At 55.2% G+C, this 17,291-nt stretch overlaps 1 protein-coding gene across 3 annotated transcripts in view; it reads right to left on the bottom strand.

Annotated features, from left to right (window-relative positions):
* Positions 1-7: 7 nt before the first annotated feature.
* Positions 8-17,291, bottom strand: part of ADGRG1 (adhesion G protein-coupled receptor G1) — a 39,910-nt gene continuing 22,626 nt past the window's right edge. For all 3 annotated transcript variants that reach the window (XM_059905523.1, XM_059905525.1, XM_059905524.1), the window contains exons 2-14: positions 13,781-13,875; positions 12,805-13,227; positions 11,113-11,245; positions 10,388-10,535; positions 9,618-9,749; positions 9,153-9,269; positions 8,884-8,929; positions 8,525-8,628; positions 7,617-7,735; positions 5,481-5,749; positions 4,282-4,390; positions 2,983-3,251; positions 8-1,529 (exon numbers count right to left, since the gene is read on the bottom strand). In XM_059905523.1, coding sequence (XP_059761506.1) covers positions 1,399-1,529; positions 2,983-3,251; positions 4,282-4,390; positions 5,481-5,749; positions 7,617-7,735; positions 8,525-8,628; positions 8,884-8,929; positions 9,153-9,269; positions 9,618-9,749; positions 10,388-10,535; positions 11,113-11,245; positions 12,805-13,227; positions 13,781-13,841 — 2,061 coding nt within the window. In that variant the 5' untranslated portion in view covers positions 13,842-13,875 and the 3' untranslated portion in view covers positions 8-1,398. The remainder of the gene's footprint in view (positions 1,530-2,982; positions 3,252-4,281; positions 4,391-5,480; positions 5,750-7,616; positions 7,736-8,524; positions 8,629-8,883; positions 8,930-9,152; positions 9,270-9,617; positions 9,750-10,387; positions 10,536-11,112; positions 11,246-12,804; positions 13,228-13,780; positions 13,876-17,291) is intronic.

Genomic DNA, 17,291 nt, shown 5'->3' with positions numbered 1-17,291 from the left:
AAGGAAATTCTTGCCACAGTTGGTTAGGCGATAACAGCCGATTTTTATTTTTTCTATGTACTCTTCCACGTACTCTTCTACAGCTTCCAAATTCTCTACGATGAACATGTACTTCTTTTTAATATGAAAAGACAAATGAACTGGTAATTACAAAGAAAATCCTCCCCATCTTTAAGGCTGAGAGCCAGATCAAATGCTGCCTCCTACAGGAAGCCTTCCTGGAGTCCCAGCCAGGAATGATGGCTCCCCCAACTCTGTGCCTGTACCTCTAAGAGTTCTTGTCTCATGCCTGCCTCCCACATTAGACTGAGAGCTCGCAGGGGAAGCGACCAGGTCTGGCCACCTGTGTCCAACAGAATTAACCGTGATGGGCTGCGAGGTGCGCTCAAGATCTTCTGCAGGGGTTCTACGGAGCATGTCAGGCTCTACAAGCATCACCAGTGGAGGCGTGTCTCAGTCTTTGGAATGCTGAGGTGGAAACAAATTTGGACTGCTACGTTCCATAGTTCTTGCCACAAGAGGGCTTCGGGAGAGGCTGCGGCCCCCTGTGAGGTGTGGGCTTGGCAGTGGTGAGCTAGGGTGATGCAGCTGTGGAGAGGCCCAGATGGAAAGATGGACCTAGCCCAGCCCAGAACGTTTATACTAAGCCGAGCCAGGGGCAGGCAAACGCCCATGCAGTAGATAAAGGTTTACAGCAGGCACCAGGTAGCTCTTGGGAACCACTACCCAAAATCCAGCATTGGAATTGGGGACTCCGGGCTGTGAGTGGAGGGCTAAGGAGGTCCAAGGAGAGGAAGGGAGGACCAGGAAGGGGAGAGGGAGGGCTGGGGAGGCTGACAAAGGGTGATGGCCCTGGGCTCAGAGGGCCAGCATAACGACAGCCCAGCTCCCTCCCTGGGCTGTCATTATGCTCCAGGGAGGGAGTGCTCCTCCTCCAGGGGTCTGGCTCAAAGCTCTGCCCCAACTCATTTTCCCTGCGGGCCATCCTTAGATTAAAATGACAGGGGCTACAGAGTGCCCTCATGGTGATCACCAGAGACAGAACAGCTATGGCACATTCCTGTCCTGGGCTGGGGCACAGGGCCAAGGATGCCACCAGCCTCCAAGGTCCAAGGCCTGCAGATTCCAGCCATGAGGTCCAGTCCAGTGGTGGTGCATTAAGACCAGCCTTCAGTCCCATTCCTGAGCCCCCTGAGCTGGACCCAAGAGGCAAGTAGCCCCCCGGCCAATTCAGAAGGCCCAGCTTGGGAGTCTGGCTGCCATGGCAACAGCCGCATCCTTCCGAGGTCCTTGGGCCTTCTCAAGTCTCCGGCTGGCTTGGCCTGGCTGCAGAGGCCGCAAGCAGCAGTGAAGAGAGGCCGCAACTCTGCTTCCTCACATCGGCGGGGGGCTGGCGGCCTAGATGCGGCTGGACGAGGTGCTGCCCGAGCTGATGGGGAGCCTGGTACTGTCCGAGCTGCTCTTCAGAGGGGAGGGCCCACCCCGGGCCTGCAGGCGCATGGACCAGTACCAGAGGAAGATGAGGAAGCCTGTGGGGGGGCACAGGGCTCAGAGGTTGGGGGCAGCCCCAGCCCAACCCCACTCCCTTCCACTTTGACCCAGATCTGCCCCTGCCCTCCTCCCTACACAGGTTCCCCACACCGATGTGATCCCAGGAGCACCTACTATGCGCCAGGCACTGGGCAATGCCCTGTACATCATCTCGCTTTATTCTCTCCAGGTTCCTTGAGATCAGACCTCATCATTACTATTCTATTTTACAAATGAGGAGATGGAGGCCCATGAAGATAAGGGGCTTGGCTGAGCCAGGAGTCAAGCAGCAGTGGTCAGGCCCCGGAGCCCACCTGCTTAAGTACCACGTGATGTGCTCCTCCCCAAATCATAATACTGTGATTTATTAATAGCTCAGTAAATGTGTGAATTTATGGGCATCATTTATAATCCCTACAGAGTCCCCTTCACTTCACAGATGAGAAAACAAAGACTCACCTCCCTCACACACCACTCCCATTGCATGGGACCCCAGGGAGGCCTTGCCTTCCCTGTTTTCCTGCCCAAGTCCTCCTCCCTACCCAGCACGGCCAAGAACAAAGGTAGGTGTGTGTGTATATGTGTGTGTGTGTGTGTGTGTATGTGTGAGATGTTGGGGGGCGGGGGTAGAGGGGTGCAGGTAGAGCAGGAAGGGACCCTGATGGCATCAAGCCAGGCCCTCATGATCCAGCCCCTCTGCTCCTCTCCCCTCACCTCCTCCCCCCTCCCCCCACTCACTACCCCTTAGCCCTGCTCCTCCTCACTATTCTTCCAACACATAACCTAGTTCTAGCCTCAGGACCTTTGCTCATGCTTCTTCCTCTGCCTGGAGCACATCACCCCTAAACCAGGTCTCCTCAGCTTGTAACGTGCACCGCATCCCATGGGCATCTGTTACAAGGAGGATTCTGACTCAGCAGGTCTTGGGGGGGCCAGAGTCTGTGTCTGTAACAAGCTCCTGACGATGCTCATGCTGCTGGTCCGAGAAGCACACTTGGAGTAACGGGCCCTTGATCTCTCCATGGCTGGATCCTTCTGTTGTCTTCAGATGTCTCCTACACAGAGAGGCTTCCCTCCCCCAAGTGTCCCCCACCCAAGCTCAGACTGTCCATCACATTGCCCACTAGTACTTCCCTCCTCTCCTAGATGCCCTTTGATGTCTGTGACCTTGCTTGTCACACTTGGTCTTCCCAGTAGAGATGAGCTCTGTGGAAGCAAGGCCCTTGCCCGACCAGTTCACAACTACAGCACTAGGGCTTAACATAGGGCCTGTACATTATAAGTACTCAATAAAGACTTGTCAACTGTGGCCTGGATGCCCCCATTTTATGAATGAGAAGGCTGAGGCCCAGAGAAGGCCCTTCAGGTCATCTGGGTCATCTCTTCCCTGGTCTGTTTTCTATGTATGGGCACCCTGCCTGGGCCAGGGGGTGGGGTTTTCTCCATGCCTACCTTGGAAGGAGGTGATGATGCTGAAAAAGTAGAGGACCACAAGCTGGAAGGTGCCAGAAGCAAAGGAGAAGAAGACCAAGGCCCAGGGCAGGCCGAGGACCAGACTGAGACCCAGCAGGGTCAGCACGTGGGGCCACTTCTGGGCGTGTGGGCGCAGCCGCAGGATCTGCACCACCATCGTGCCCAGCATGGCCATGTTGAACAGAAACACCAGGCTGAAGAGGCCCAGGTTGGTGACGTGGCTGACCAAGGAGTCCCGGATCCAGCACCTATGGGCAAGGGCACGAAGGCTCATTGCAAGGCTGGGCTGGCACGGTGCTTTCTGGGCCATGGGCAAGCACCATAGTGAGCCCGAGTACAGGGCAGCTGCTTTAAACACCACTGACTCAAGGGCCAAAAAGTCACTCTCCTTTCAATTCTCCTTTATTCCTACCCTGTAGTCGAGAGAAAGACTTAGTTTGGTCCTAAAACGTGTTTAACACTTCTAACACTTGCTAATCTCCCTTTTCAAAAAAAGCCAGACTTTTAGGCTCACTGCTTTCATCAAGAATTTAGTACCAGGGTTTTCTTGTTCCTGTGTTTGCTTTCATGACTACTCACTGTTTATGACAAGTAATGCTTATTTCCCATTTATAGTTGATATGATTTTTTAAAAAATACATTTAACAAGCCGGATGATTTAAAGAAAAAATTAAACAAATCATAATACAGATGGCACAAAGTGAGGCAAAAATCACAAGGTCATGATGTAAAAAACTGAAATTTTCAAAACACTGAAGGAATGGAAAGGGTTCCTTCCTAGCCTAGGGCTCAGGAGCCCTGGATTCTAGTCTAGGTTCAGGGGGACACACAGGCCAGGCCACCACCAGCCTGGGTGAATTAGGTGAGTGGAGGAGGACTGGATTTCAGCCCCACTCATCCCCCAGCTGGGTGCCTTTGAGCAGTGTGGTGTGGATTCCTGCCTTCTCTGGGCCTCAGCCTTTCCATTTTTCCATGGGGAAGAAGATAGAAGGGTGCAGCAAAGGAACATGATGGAGGTTCAGCTGCTCCAACCCATACTCCCACTCGCAAGTGGGGAAACTGAGGCCCAGAGAGGGGCCAGGACCTGTGCAAGGTCATCTGGCAAGTGACTGGCAGATCCAGGCCCGTTCTCACCCTCCCTGAGAGAAGGGTCACCCCAATACCCCCAGCAGCTTGGCACCCAGGAGTCTCCTCGTCAGCGTGACCTGGGCCCAGGCTACTCTCTGACCTCTGCACCATGAGGCTCACTTTCCTGCCCCCACTGCACAAGCCACTCACATGGAAGGGTAGATGACACTCTCTGGGGTCCTGTGCACAGCTAGGATGATGGGGCCATAGTTGTTCACATCCACCAGTGCCACCAGCGTCACCAGGAAGATGGGGAAGCCTGCGGGCAACAAAGCATGGAGCTCCATCTCCCACCCTCTGAGGCCTGCCCTCCCCTTCCCTCTGGTGAGACCTCCTCTCAGACCCATGCCTACCCAGCCCCATCTGGGGCAGGTCCTCCAAGCTCAGACCCACCCTTCTCCTTTCCAGTTCTGGTTTCTCATAAAGGGAGCCCATCTCCCCTGACCTTACCCCTGCACCCTCAGCATCCTGAGGCCCCCTAGGGGAAAGGGCCTGCAGTTCCCTGCTGTGGGGCTGGCTGTCACAAGGAGAGATGGGAGGAGCAGAAAGGACATTGGTGGGGTGGAGGACAGTTCAACAGGGGACATCTAGAGTTATACCCCGAGGGGATGTCTGCCCTGGGCCTTGACCTTGTCCATGAGGTGGAGATTGAGAGCTCCCTGGAAGGGTTGCCCACCACCAAACACCTGGATTTTGACAAAGAACCAACTCTGAAGGAATTTCATGTAAAACAATGAAGTGAACCAAGAAAGGGCCGAATGAGAAACACGGGAGGAGCAGCAAGTTGGGGTCAGGGACATGTGGAGGTTGGTGGGCCTGTGCAATGTTCAAGGACTTGTGGTGTGTGCCCCTGGGCCTCCAGGTCTGACAAAAGAGAGGTCTGGGCCACAGGTGAATTGGGTTGCTGTTGGCCAAGAAAAAATACCAGAGCCACAGGGAATCTGTTAACTGAGGTTCATGGGGATCCACAGGCAGGGCCACCACGAGCCTGGGTGAATTAGGTGAGGACTGAATTACAGCCCCACTCATCCACAACTGGGTGCCTTTGAGCAGTGCACAACCTGCACATCCATACATGGTGGCTCCATCTGCAAACCCCACTTGTAAAAGAGTGAGAGATGTAGAGAATATGTAAGCGTTTCTTGGGGACAGGGCTCATCACCTCATCTTCCTAAAGAGGACCTTGACCTAGCCAAGGTAAACAACCCCTGAGGATGGGTGAGTGAAGGAAGCAGTGAGGGAATAGTCAGAGGGGTAGGTGGAGAAGTGGAACCAAGTGCCCATGTTTTGCCAGAAACCAAGAGGAAAAGGCAGGTCTGGGGGGCCACCAACCCCCTCCACCAACTTACCCCAGCCCACGATGCCCAGCTTGAGCAGGTAGCCTGGCACATAGGTGCCGAAGACCTCGACCACGAGTCGGTAGAGGTTGTAGCCCTCGAGGCCCATCCAGGAGAGGCAGGCGAGCAGGGAGAAGTGCAGAAAGATGGCACTGGCGCGGCAGGCAGCCTCGGAGCCTGCCAGGGCCACGGGCTCGCTGAGCAGGAAGCTCACATCCAGCAGGAAGACGGCCAGCAGCAGGTTCATGTGCACCTTGATGGTGTAATCCCTAGACTTCCTCCTGCACAGGCAAGGGTGGAGGTAGGGCAGGCAGGGTCACTCTGGTGGCCAGCGTGGGAAGGCAGGGAGGTGGGAGGTGTGCCCGCCCACCCCTCCTCCTCCAGGCAGCCTTCCCAGGCTACACGCGCACACACGCACACACACACACACACGGCCTCCTGTGGCTACAGCTAGGCTCTGTCCCCGTGCACCTACCATGTGTCCAACACCCACAGGCTCAGGCACCATGTGTGCATTTAACGGCAGATTTAACCAAGCACAGCGAGGAAGACAAATCAGCCACTACAATCAACCAGATGCTCCCAAAGTCAAGAAGGGAAAGACTGGATTTTTTGCTGTTTTGGAGAATCCATGCCACCCATGTCCTGTGTCTGCCTGTCCGTCTGCACTACTGTGCATCTGTGAGCACACGCTGTGTGGCCTGTGTCCTTGAGTTTGCAAGTCTGTGTGTGCACGTCCTGCTCCCATCCCAAGATACTGTGTGGTGCAGGGCACTGTCAGCCTTTCTGTCCGCCTGGCACCATCCACTGCCTGTTCCAGAGACTGTGGAAGAACACCTACCATCCTGGATCCCCATGCCCACCCTACCCCTAACTTGAGGCACCACCTTAGGCTGGCCGCATCCCCCTCACCCTCAGTTTACTCGTCTGTGAAGTGGGAGGATGGCCCCCCTTGCAGGGTTGGGGTGAGGATTACACTGATACAAAGCATCTGGCACAGATAAGATGCTCAGTCCCTAAGGGTTCCTGTCCCTTCGTCCTGGGGCACCTCTGTGATCAATGGGCAGGTGCTGGGAGGGGCTTGTGCCCTCACCCCCAGCTCTGCACTCAGCCTGCCAGCCGTCCCTCCTCATCGCCTGCTCCAGCCCCACCACGTGTGCAGCAGTGGCCACGCCTTCACACGGCTCTACCCTCCCCGGTCCCCGCAAGGAGAGTGCGCGCACTCCAAGAGTCTTCATTCTCCAGTAGAACTAAGGACGTCTCCCTTCCACCCAGACGGGTCCAGGGCCCGGCTACAGGTGGACCTCGGTTTAGGCCAAGCCCAGCACTGACAATGCAGACCCCACACACAGCCGGTCTGAGGGTGGGTGGAGGCGTTCTTCACCCCACCAAAGGCGGCCCCTTCTCTCAGCGGGCACCCAAACGACTGGGGGGACACACGCCTCCATGGGGCCAGGGGGTCAGGCCTCAAACCAGACACTAGGGAACAGGGGCTGGAGGAAAATCTGGAGGCTCTACCTGTCCACAGCGGCCACTGCCAGGCAGCTCCGCTAACCCGGGCCTCGTGGGCCTGGAGCCAGCCTGCTTGGGTTCAAGCCTGCTTCTACCACTTCCCTGCTGTGTGACCTCAGTCAAGTCACTTACCCTCTCTGAGCACTCTTCCATAGGCCCTTGTGAGGATGAACCAGGTTCACGCGTGTAAAGCACTTAGAACCGTGTGTGGCACGTGGGCTGCTTGATATAAGTGTTCACCATTATCATTACCATCACCGTCATATTATCATGTGCCCCCAGCGGTATCACATCTGGTTATTCAAAGACAGGAATCTAGATTCTTATGTCAACTCTCCCAATTTTAAATGTTGGCAGTTAATGTAAACTGGAAATGCTATGTTACCCAAACTTTTAAATGTTGGCAGTTAATGTGAACTGGAAATGCTATGTTACCCAAACACCACAGATCTGAGCAGGAAATGCCACCCCTGGGGGTCAGCTGGCTGCACCTCCCAGGGCTTCCACAAATATACACACGTTTCGGGGTCAGTCAGGCCAATCTCCAGGGTGGGTCCCCCTCATTGTGGGGTCCCAGCCCGGGGGCCTGGAATGGAGGTTCTCCCTGCCCCCTTCCCTCTTGCTCCCAGGTCCTACCTAGAGCAGAGGTAGGCAGCAATGGTGAGGACGCAGGCCACAGCGGAGATGACACAGCCCACGTAGGAGAGGAGGGTCAGGTACTGCTTGTGTATGGCGTCCACCTCCACAGAGGTAACCTGGGTCCACGAGACAGGTCAGGGCTGGCCTCAGTGCCCCCAACTCAACACTGAGGGTTTGCCCAGATGGAGGTCTAACCCGTGGTCCCTGGACGGCCTTGGGCGTCTATGAACCACACCTGCCCCCCAAACTGAGCAGAGTGTGGTCCCATGAGTGCATTTTTCACATTCTCAAATGGATCCCCGTCCCACCAAGGTCAAGAACCCTCCACCAGAGAATCCCTTTTCTGTCCTGGCACTAATTATTTTTCTGTAGCATTCAAAACAGAAATAAGTTTCCTGTGAGGCAGTGAGCTCGCCACGCCCAGAGAGAGGTGGAAGACCACTCCGGTCCCTCAGATGCTAGGGTCCTAAGATTTGGGGAGAATGAGCCTGGGACACAAAGCTTCTGAGATCTTGGGGGCACTCAAGTCCATCACAAGGGCCTCGCACTGGGCCTCAGTATCCCCTTGAGGGCTCTTTAGAAACATACTCCTGGTCCCACCCCAGCCCTGTGGAATCAGAATCCTAGGTTAGGACCAGGAACCTGCATTTTTATCATGCAACAAAATTTGGGAATAAAGAACAAGGGCTTTAGAGACCAGCTCTTTTACTTACTACTAGCTGTGTGAACTTGAGTAAATTGCCTAACCTCTCTGAGCCTCAGTTTCCTTATCTATAAAATGGGACAACAACAGGAGTGACCTCGGGGCTTGTTGTGAGGAATGGATGACATATATGTGAGAAGTGGTGGCCACAGAGCAAGAACCCGGCCTGTGTATGGCAGCGGGGAAGGAGGGGGCCACGCACCATCAGCACTGCAAAGTAGGTCAGGTGGTTGCAGAGGCAGGACGTCTGCGTCTCTCTCCTGATGGTCTCACAGCCCACATCGCTCCAGCTCCCCGGGCTGCTCACTGAAGAGGGGCCAGCATGGGGCTCTGAGATCAAGCCCAGCACCCCAGCACCCCACTATACCCCACAAATGCATGACTGCATCACTCTTCTGAGCCTTTGCTCCCCTTAGCAGATCCCTAGCCTGCCATCACTCCCTCTTCAAAGCCCACCTTCCTCCAGGAAGCCCCCCTTGATTAACTCCATCTCCCCCACCTTCCAGAACCCCCTGGTACCTGCCTCCAGGTACCTGCCCAGCTCAGAGTCCCCTGACTCACATGTCAGGTCTTCAACCCAGAATACACACTGTAGAGTCACATTCTTCTGTAGGGACAAGAAAGAAGGGGAGTGGGTCTCACGACAGTCTACTCCTTTCCAGCCAGGCTGAGGGAGTCAGTGCCAGGGCCCCACCCCTTTTGTACCTGACTGGCCGATGCCCTCAGCCAGTCAATCATTTTGTTAAAGACAAGTGATTCAGAGGAGAGGGGGACAGGAGGACATGGACAACGGGGACCCTTGTGTCCTTGGTTGCTTTGCTCACACTCACCGGCTGTGGCTGGTGCTGGAAGGTGAGCACCATGGGCTCCGAGAGGTTGGCTACTTTGGTGTTCTGCACAACGATACCCAAGACCTTCTCCCCCAAGACCTGGCTGGAATTCTTGTCCTAGGTATATGGGGTGGGGGAAGAGGGTAGGGAGGGGGCTCAGGACTGAGGAGAAAAGCCCAGAAGTTCCCCAGACCTTCTAGACTCCTGTCTCTGTCCGGCACATTGTTCCCAGATTTTGAGTCTCCCTCTGGAAACAATTCTTGCAAGGGTAGTCATTTACACCATAGTGAGAATAACACTCTCCCAGGTCTAAATCTCCCAGGGAGATTTGCACATTGCTGTCCGATTTCTGACTTTACAGGGACTCTTGGAGGAAGGGGCTGGGCTCCATGCCCACCCTTCCATCTCTGCGTCAGACAGAAGCTGCTTTCCCCCAGGGATGGCCCGAGGATGACAGCCCCATACCTGGAACAGGGCTTGGCTGCTGAAGTCCACCAGGAGGAGTCTCTTCTCAGCCTCCTGCCTCTGGCCCTTGGTCTTCTGGAAGAGCTCGCGGGGCAGCAGCACCGAGTACTCCAGGATCTCGCTCTGCTCCCCCTGCAGACCAGAGTCCCACTGGGGCTCAGCCAGAGGTAGACCTCCAGATCCCCTCCACATCCCCCCAGCACATGCCTTCCTGGACGCTGCCATCTCTAAGCCCACCTCCTTCAGGACGCCAGGCCTGACTCACGACAGCCCTTCTCACCCCTCCTTTCCCTGGCACCAGCGCTGGCTGGGGTGCCTTGTCGTTAAAGCCCAGGGCCCCAGCGGCAAATGGGCCTGGGAGAATCACGTGGTATTCTGGTGTCTGGGCTTCAGACACTGATCCTGCCTACGGCTCCCTGGTGTGCTGGGGGACAAGAAGGGCAGGGTGGGTAGCCTTCTGCCCCCAACTAGGCCCACCAAGGGCAGGCTCACAACAGGGCTGCAGGCACAGGCATTTTGGTGTTGGTTGTCTGTCCACAAGGATGTGCCACAGGAGCCCCCTGTGCAGGGACCAGGTCCCTCCCCACCTCTGTCCCCACCACTGAATCAGGAAGGGTCCTCAGTTCCACCGGGTAGCCACTGACTGAGGCAGTCTTTGGGCCTGAGGCCTTCCTCATCAGCACACATCTGGCTCCCGGAGGCCCAGAGGAGGGGAGTGCTCACGGCCTCCACATCTGCTTCCTGCCCTGGCCACCATCCTGACCCCTGACCTCCCGCTGGGAGTGGATGCGCAGGTCCTGGAGACTGGCTGCGGGCTGGAGCTTCCACACCGTGGCGTTGACCAGGTCTTCCTCAAAGGACACCGTGTCCCCTGTGAAGCTCACAGAGGTCAGCTTCGACTCCAGGCTCTGCAGCTGCCTGGCAGTGGGGAGAGAGGGTGGGTGACTGCTGGGTGTGAGGGGCGGATCCAGAGGGAGGACAGAGGGAGAGGAGAGACTCAGGCAGATACACAGGAAGGAGTGTGGGGCAGACAGAATGACCTGCGGGGTGGCAGGGAGGAAGCCAGGGCGTCAGAGCAAACAGGAAAGGAGGGGGGTGGGGACCTGTCCTCGGACTCGGCCACCAGCTTGTGGGCCCAGTTCTACCTGGACCGACCCACTTTGTGCAACGGAGCAGCCCTACCCATCTCTGGGCCTCAGTCTGCTGAGCTGTAAAATGGGCCAATCCTTTTCACTTTGTTGGTGGAGAGGAGGGCTTGGGTGCGGCTGACCTGGGCTGGTGGGTGTGACATTTGTTTTTAATGACTCAGGCAGGAGGAGGGGTTTGGCCTCCAGGGCTGTATCTCAATTCCTCCCGGAGAAGATGGAAAGACGAGAACATTCCAGCCCCAGGGGAGGTTTCCATACAGCCACCCACTCCAGGTCCCTGCCCTGCCCTGCCCGGGTCTGGGGGATGCCTCCTCCTTGCCCCTCACACACTGGGGACCCACACTTACTGGCCTGCGGGGGTGAACGGGGGTCTCCTTGAGCTCTTCCGGGGATGCTTCAGAAACTGGCTGAGCCGCTGGAGGTCCCTTTTCAGCTCACATGTGTCCACCGAGGCGCTGTGGGAGGTCTTCAGGGGAGGAGCTGGGGGAAAGGGACGGACAGACCCGCCAAAGGCTGTTGAATGAGGTGCCCGGCCACACTCATTACACTCTCAGTTAATCCTCCTGTGATTCTGAAAGCTTCTATCCCCATTTTATGGAGCAGGAAACTGAGGCTGCAAGAGGTGCAGTGGACTCCCCCAAGTCACTCAGAGCTGCAGCCAGCCAGACGGGGCTCTGTCCTGTGGAGCCCCCAGCAACTCCAGCCCCAGCAGGGTGGGCCGGGACACACCTACCCAGGCATGCTTCTGACTACACACAGGGAGCTGGGAGGGCCAGTTCCCCAGGGCCAGCCAGGCCCCCTTCAGGAGGAGCTGCGGGGTGGGGGGCTTGTGTGGTGGCTCCAGGCCCTCCACCCGGGTACCGTGCACCCAAGGGCTGCAGACTCAGGCACCTCCAGGGCTCAGACGGGACTCAGATGAGGTAGGCAGATGGGAGGAAGGACACGTGGGGAGGGGGCATGCCCTATGCCAGCAAGGAAGGCAGGCCCTGTGGTCACATCTGAATTTATAAGGCAGAAAGCCTGATTTTTAGGTCATTTGAAAACCCTGGCTCATGTTTTCAAAAAACTCTCTACAGACCAAATAAGACCAGGCCAGATCTGTTCTTCAGGAAGTCAATTTGCAGCTATGCCTGACTTTGCCCTAAACCCTCCCAGGTTGGGGCAGAATCCCAGCCTGGGGGCGGGGAGCCCCATCTACAGCCCCGGCCCCTGTCTGCTGCCCTGGGCAGCACCTGGGCCCGCTGCTGCCACCCCCCAGCATTTCCAAGGGCCCAGAGCTGCTAACCTATTCAACGCCCTTTGCCCCTGCCCCTGGCAGCCCCGCCCCAAACTGGAGCTGCCTGAAAGGCCCCAGAATTAGGGAAATCCTAGACCTTGAGTAGAGCCTCCACCTCTGTCGGGCCACCCCCTCCTCCCTGCCCCCACTCAGCACTGAATAGAAGGCAGTGGCCACACCACACCTGTCACACCCCAGCCAGACACACAGTCTGCACACCTCAGTGTCAGCCTCCAGCCTGGCTGCTTCCTGACCTCTGACCTCTTGCTCTCCCCTGCACCCCTGCCCCGGTCCCCTCATGCCAGTCAGCTGCTGGGTTCAGATCCTGGCTCCCTCACTCACTAGCTGTGCAACTTTGTGCCTCAGTTTCTCCTCCGAGAAATGGGGATAAACAATCTAGATGAAGCTGATGAAGCAGAATTTTTCCACCGGCTCCTGACCTCCAGTCCCATCTCTCCATTCTTTCTGCTCTCACCCTGTTCATTCCTCATCTTCCTTTACCTGGACCTTCCCCGCAGCCGCTGGATGGCACTTCGCCCCTCCGCCCTCACCCCTACCTTCCCACAAACCTCCCCGAAGCACACCTTGGATCACACTCTTCCACTCCTCAGACACCTTCCCTGCCTCCCCACTGCCTGCGAACAGAGCCCCTGCTCCGTGACCTGACATTCAGCCCAGCCTGCTTTAACCCCGCCGTGCATTTTGCCTTCCCCGCCTCCAGGCCTTCGGCCAAGCTGTTCCTTCTGCCTGGGAGTCGCCTTACTGTGGAAGGAGAAGATGAAGCCGGCTGCACTGGGCAGACTGGTGTTCTGGGGGCTCCACCAGGAGCTGACAGAGGTGGCGAACAGTGGGGCCCCCGCGGCCAGGCTCTCCTCCTGATGCCGGAAGCACAGGAGGTCAGAGGCTTGGTTACTCAGCACGAAGTCGTTCTTGCCGTAGCGAAGATGCAATTTCCCAGCATGGCGGTTCCAGTAGAGGCAGAAGTGGTAGAGGCCCCTGGGATGAGGGAACGACCTAGGAGCCGGATGGGCTCCAGGGAAGGGCGCGTGGACTGTGAGGGCCTCCTCAGTGTTCCTGATGGAGATGTGCAGCTCAGATGTCCGCTTATAATGGAGGCTGCTGTTCTGCGTCTGGTTCCGCTGGCCACAGAAGCGGAAGTCTTCCCGGGGGCCCCCGCCACGGGCACCTGAGGAAGCAGAGACTGCAGATGGGACTCTGGGCCCGGGGGCAGGCTCTGGGCCCAGAACACAGGAGCCCAGTGCCTAGGACCCGCACACGTTCCAAGGACCTATACCTCAAAGGGCCTCCAAAAATGCGAGTCTACCCTATTCAAAGATTATCGGCTTCAAAATATGAAAAGAACAAACTCAAAATCAATACTAATTTCAAAGGCAAAATAATATTTTAAATCGCGATAAAATATTTAACGAGGCCATGCCTGCCACAAACAGTTGTACAGGTTGTGTACTGCACAAGGATACACTGGCTGCAGAGGTGAGTAGGGCCAAAACCCCGTCCACGTTCCTCACTCCCATCTGTGCACTGTGGGGCTGCATCTGCCACAAAGAAGGGGTGCCTTTATCTTTTCTCCAAGGTACCACCATCCACTTGCTAAGCTGTGTCCTCAGGCCTGTGCCTGCCCAAAGGGGTTAGTGGATGTGCTGGCAGCTGACCTACACATCCTTAACATAAGGATGGCATTTTAACGTAAGTCCTAGGGCACCTCCAGGAAAGCCTACCTGGAACCAGGAGCAGACCCAGCAGGAACGGCACCGTCTGCAGCAGCACTTGGGCAGCCATCTTCCTCCCCAGAGTCACCCTGAGAAGTCACCGCCTGAAAGAGGCCAGGAGTGTTGGCTTGAGGGCCTGACCCACAGCGTGGCTGTGCCAGCCCTGCAGAGGGAGAGGCCGGGGTAGCATGGATGTGGGATGTGAGGTGGGGAGGCAAGCGTGGAAACAGTCCGTGGACCTCCCCAGAGCTGCCAGGAGCTGAGCATCAAGAGGCCGTGGCTAAAAGAAGACACACAAATGGCCAACAGGCACACGAAAAGATGCTCCACAGCGCTAATTATTAGAGAAATGCAAATCAAACTGCAGTGAGGTATCAACACACACAGGTCAGAATGGCCATCATTAAAAAGTCTACAAATAACAAATGCTGGAGAGGGTGTGGAGAAGAGGGAACCCTCCTGCACTGCAGGTGGGAATGTAAATTGGTGCAGCCACTATGCAGACCAGTATGGAGGTTCCTCAAAAAACTAAAACTAGAGTCACCATATGATCCAGCAATCCCACTCCTGGGCATATACCCAGACAAAACTATAATTCAAAAAGATGCATGCACCCCTACGTTCATAGCAGCACTATCCACAACAGCCAAGATGTGAAAACAACCTACATGTCCATTGACAGAAGAATGGATAAAGAAGATATGGTACATATATACAATGGAATACTACTCAGCCATAAAAAAGAATGAAATAATGCCATTTGCAGCAACACAGATGGACCTAGAAATTATCATACTAAGTGAGGTAAGTCAGACAGAGAAAGACAAATACCATATGATATCACTTATACGTGAAATCTAAAATATGACACAAATGAACCTATCTATGAAACAGAAACAGACTCACAGACATAGAGAACAGACTTGTGGTTGCCAAGGGGGTGGGGGTGGGGGAGGGATAGATTGGGAGTTTGGGATTAGTACATACAAACTATTACATATAGGATGGATAAACAACAAGGTCCTACTTTATAGCACAGGGAACTATATTCAATAACCTGTGATAAACCATAATGGAAAAGAATATGAGGAAGAATATGTATGTATAACTATATAACTGAATCACTTTGTTGTACAGCAGAGATCAATACATTGTAAGTCAACTATTCTTCAATAAAATAAAATTAAAATATAAAAATTTAAAAAAATTAAAAAGAGGCAGTGGCTGGGTTCAAGTCCCAGCTCCACCTCTTGCTCGCTGCATGACCCTGTAAAAGGGTCATGGAAAACAGGACTAATAATAGTACCTCCCTCCGGATCCAGCAGTGATGGGGTAATCAGGCTAGAACTGCGGGGGGGGGGGGGCTCCCCAGCACCACCAGGAACCACTCCAACCACCCTGCCCCCTCCAGGCCTGAAGAAGACACAGGAAAAAGGGGGCTTGCAGGGCTCTCCTCCTGGAACCTCACCACCATCATCCCTAAGACCCAGCTCAGAGGACACCTCCTTCAGGAAGCCTTCCTCAACTCCCTCTACAGTCAGTCCTGGCCTCCTTTGGTTCTCTATGTCTGTGTGTCTGTTTCTGTTTCACAGGGTCCCGTTAGCCAACTCTGGGAGGTGCAGGATGGTACATCCCTCCTCCTGGTGTCGGCCAGGGAGCTGCGGAGCCATCTCTGTGCACAGGGCCTGGTGTGCACGGAGGTCGCTGGGCAGGTGGACAGTGAGGGAAATGGAGTGAAGGATCAGTGCAGCCACAGCGCCCTCTACAGCCAGGGGATAGAGGAGACAGGCACTTCCTATTATGGCCACCAGGGGGAGCCAGTTCCCAGGGCAGCTGGAAAGGCAGGGCTACGTCCCAGTCTGGCCGGGAGACATAGTCTGGCCCAAGTCGGGGGAGATCCAGTTCCCCTCAGCCCCATCCTCTTGTAGAATGCCCCCCCCCAGCCTCTATTAGCTGAGCACCTACTACCTGCCAGCCTGTGCTGACCCACGCCCCCCCCCACCCCTATACCTGTATTAATCTTCATTCCGACCCTGTGAAGTCAGCCCTACAATTGGCCCATTTCACAGACAGGGAACCTGAGATCCAAGGAATTAAATGACTTGCCCAAGATTGCTCCAGACGCCAAGGGCTTTCCCTGCCTGGTCAGGACTGTAGTGCCTGGTAGGGAACCTGCGTGTCTGGTACTTATAGAGAGATGCTGGGTGGCTTGGCCCTCCCCACTGCCAGCTGGCCTTATGACTGAGCTGGGTGCTGGCAGTCACGAACAGCCATCCTCATCCTGTGAGGAACTACATATGGCTGTGGTGACAGATGCAATCAGACGAAAGGAAGCCTGGCAACCATGGGGCATGAGAGGAGTTTGACTTTGGGAGGAAACCAAGGAGGACTTCCAGGAAGAAGTGGCTTTTGGATGGAATATTTAAGGGCAGCATTAAATGGAGGGGTGGTCCATGCAGGAGTTCACCGTCTCCTTCCTGGGCGGGGCCTTCCTTTAACAAAGCTGGCCCCCTCAAGCTAGAGCCCGTCTCCAGTGTCCCACCATGTGTAATGGAACCCCAATTTCTAGGGCCTGGTCAGTCTAATCATTGGTCAGTTGGGTTCATCATCCTGCCCTGGTGACATCACAAGACCCCTGAGGAAGGATGTGAAAGTGTTTGGGGGAACGGCCGCTGTTTCCTACATTGTGATTTTTAAGGTTTCACTCTGCATCATCTCTGAGCATTTTGGCTCCTTTTGGGTTTTTTTTTGGTTTTTGGTGTTTTTGTTTTTAGGGAGAAGGAAGGATTTATTACTTGCTGCAAGTAAGGAGAACACTGGGGATCTTTCCAAAGCAGTGTCTCCCATTTTGCCTCCTTTTAAAACTGCCACTCCAGACCAGTGAAAGGAAATCCAGCATCCAGGGACAGAAACATGTCTCTCCTGGACCCTTTCTCTTTCCTTCTTTCTTCTGCCGGTCACTGTCACTGTCTACATCTGATCCCCAATCCAAATGACACTTCCCCCACCCCTGCTTTGACCCCTGCTTTGTACTTCTGAAGTCAGAGCTCACAATCACTTTGCAAATTTGTCCCCAATTCTCCATCTTATGGCATTTGGAGTCAAGGCCCAGAGAGGGCCAGTGATTTCCTGACATCATACAGAAAACAAGGATGGAGCTGGCCAGAATCCATGTATCTCTCCGGCCCACTGACCTTCAAAGTGAGCTACCACTATCGGTATACAGGGCCCAGGACAGGGCAGAATCATCTGCTTTCATCAATCCTCCTAGATTGATTCCTTTGAGAGCAAAAAGGTGGAAACAGGGAGTGAGCTCCCCATCACTGGAGGGATACAAGTGAGGCTGCACCACTGTGAAGTACCATGATTCCAACAGACAGGGATCAATGGCATGACCTGATATTCCTAGCTCATCCCCACTCTACCCTGGCGACTTGAATAGCCACTCCAAGGTGAACAACTCTAGCCCTATGGACATTCTTGGGATTTGAGGGGAGGGACTGCCTGGCTTCCTTTAACC

This window comes from Balaenoptera ricei, chromosome 19, assembly GCF_028023285.1.
Source record: "Balaenoptera ricei isolate mBalRic1 chromosome 19, mBalRic1.hap2, whole genome shotgun sequence".
Lineage (NCBI taxonomy): Eukaryota > Metazoa > Chordata > Mammalia > Artiodactyla > Balaenopteridae > Balaenoptera > Balaenoptera ricei.
Note: the sequence above shows the minus strand (reverse complement) of the source record. Positions and strands in the feature narration are given on the sequence as shown.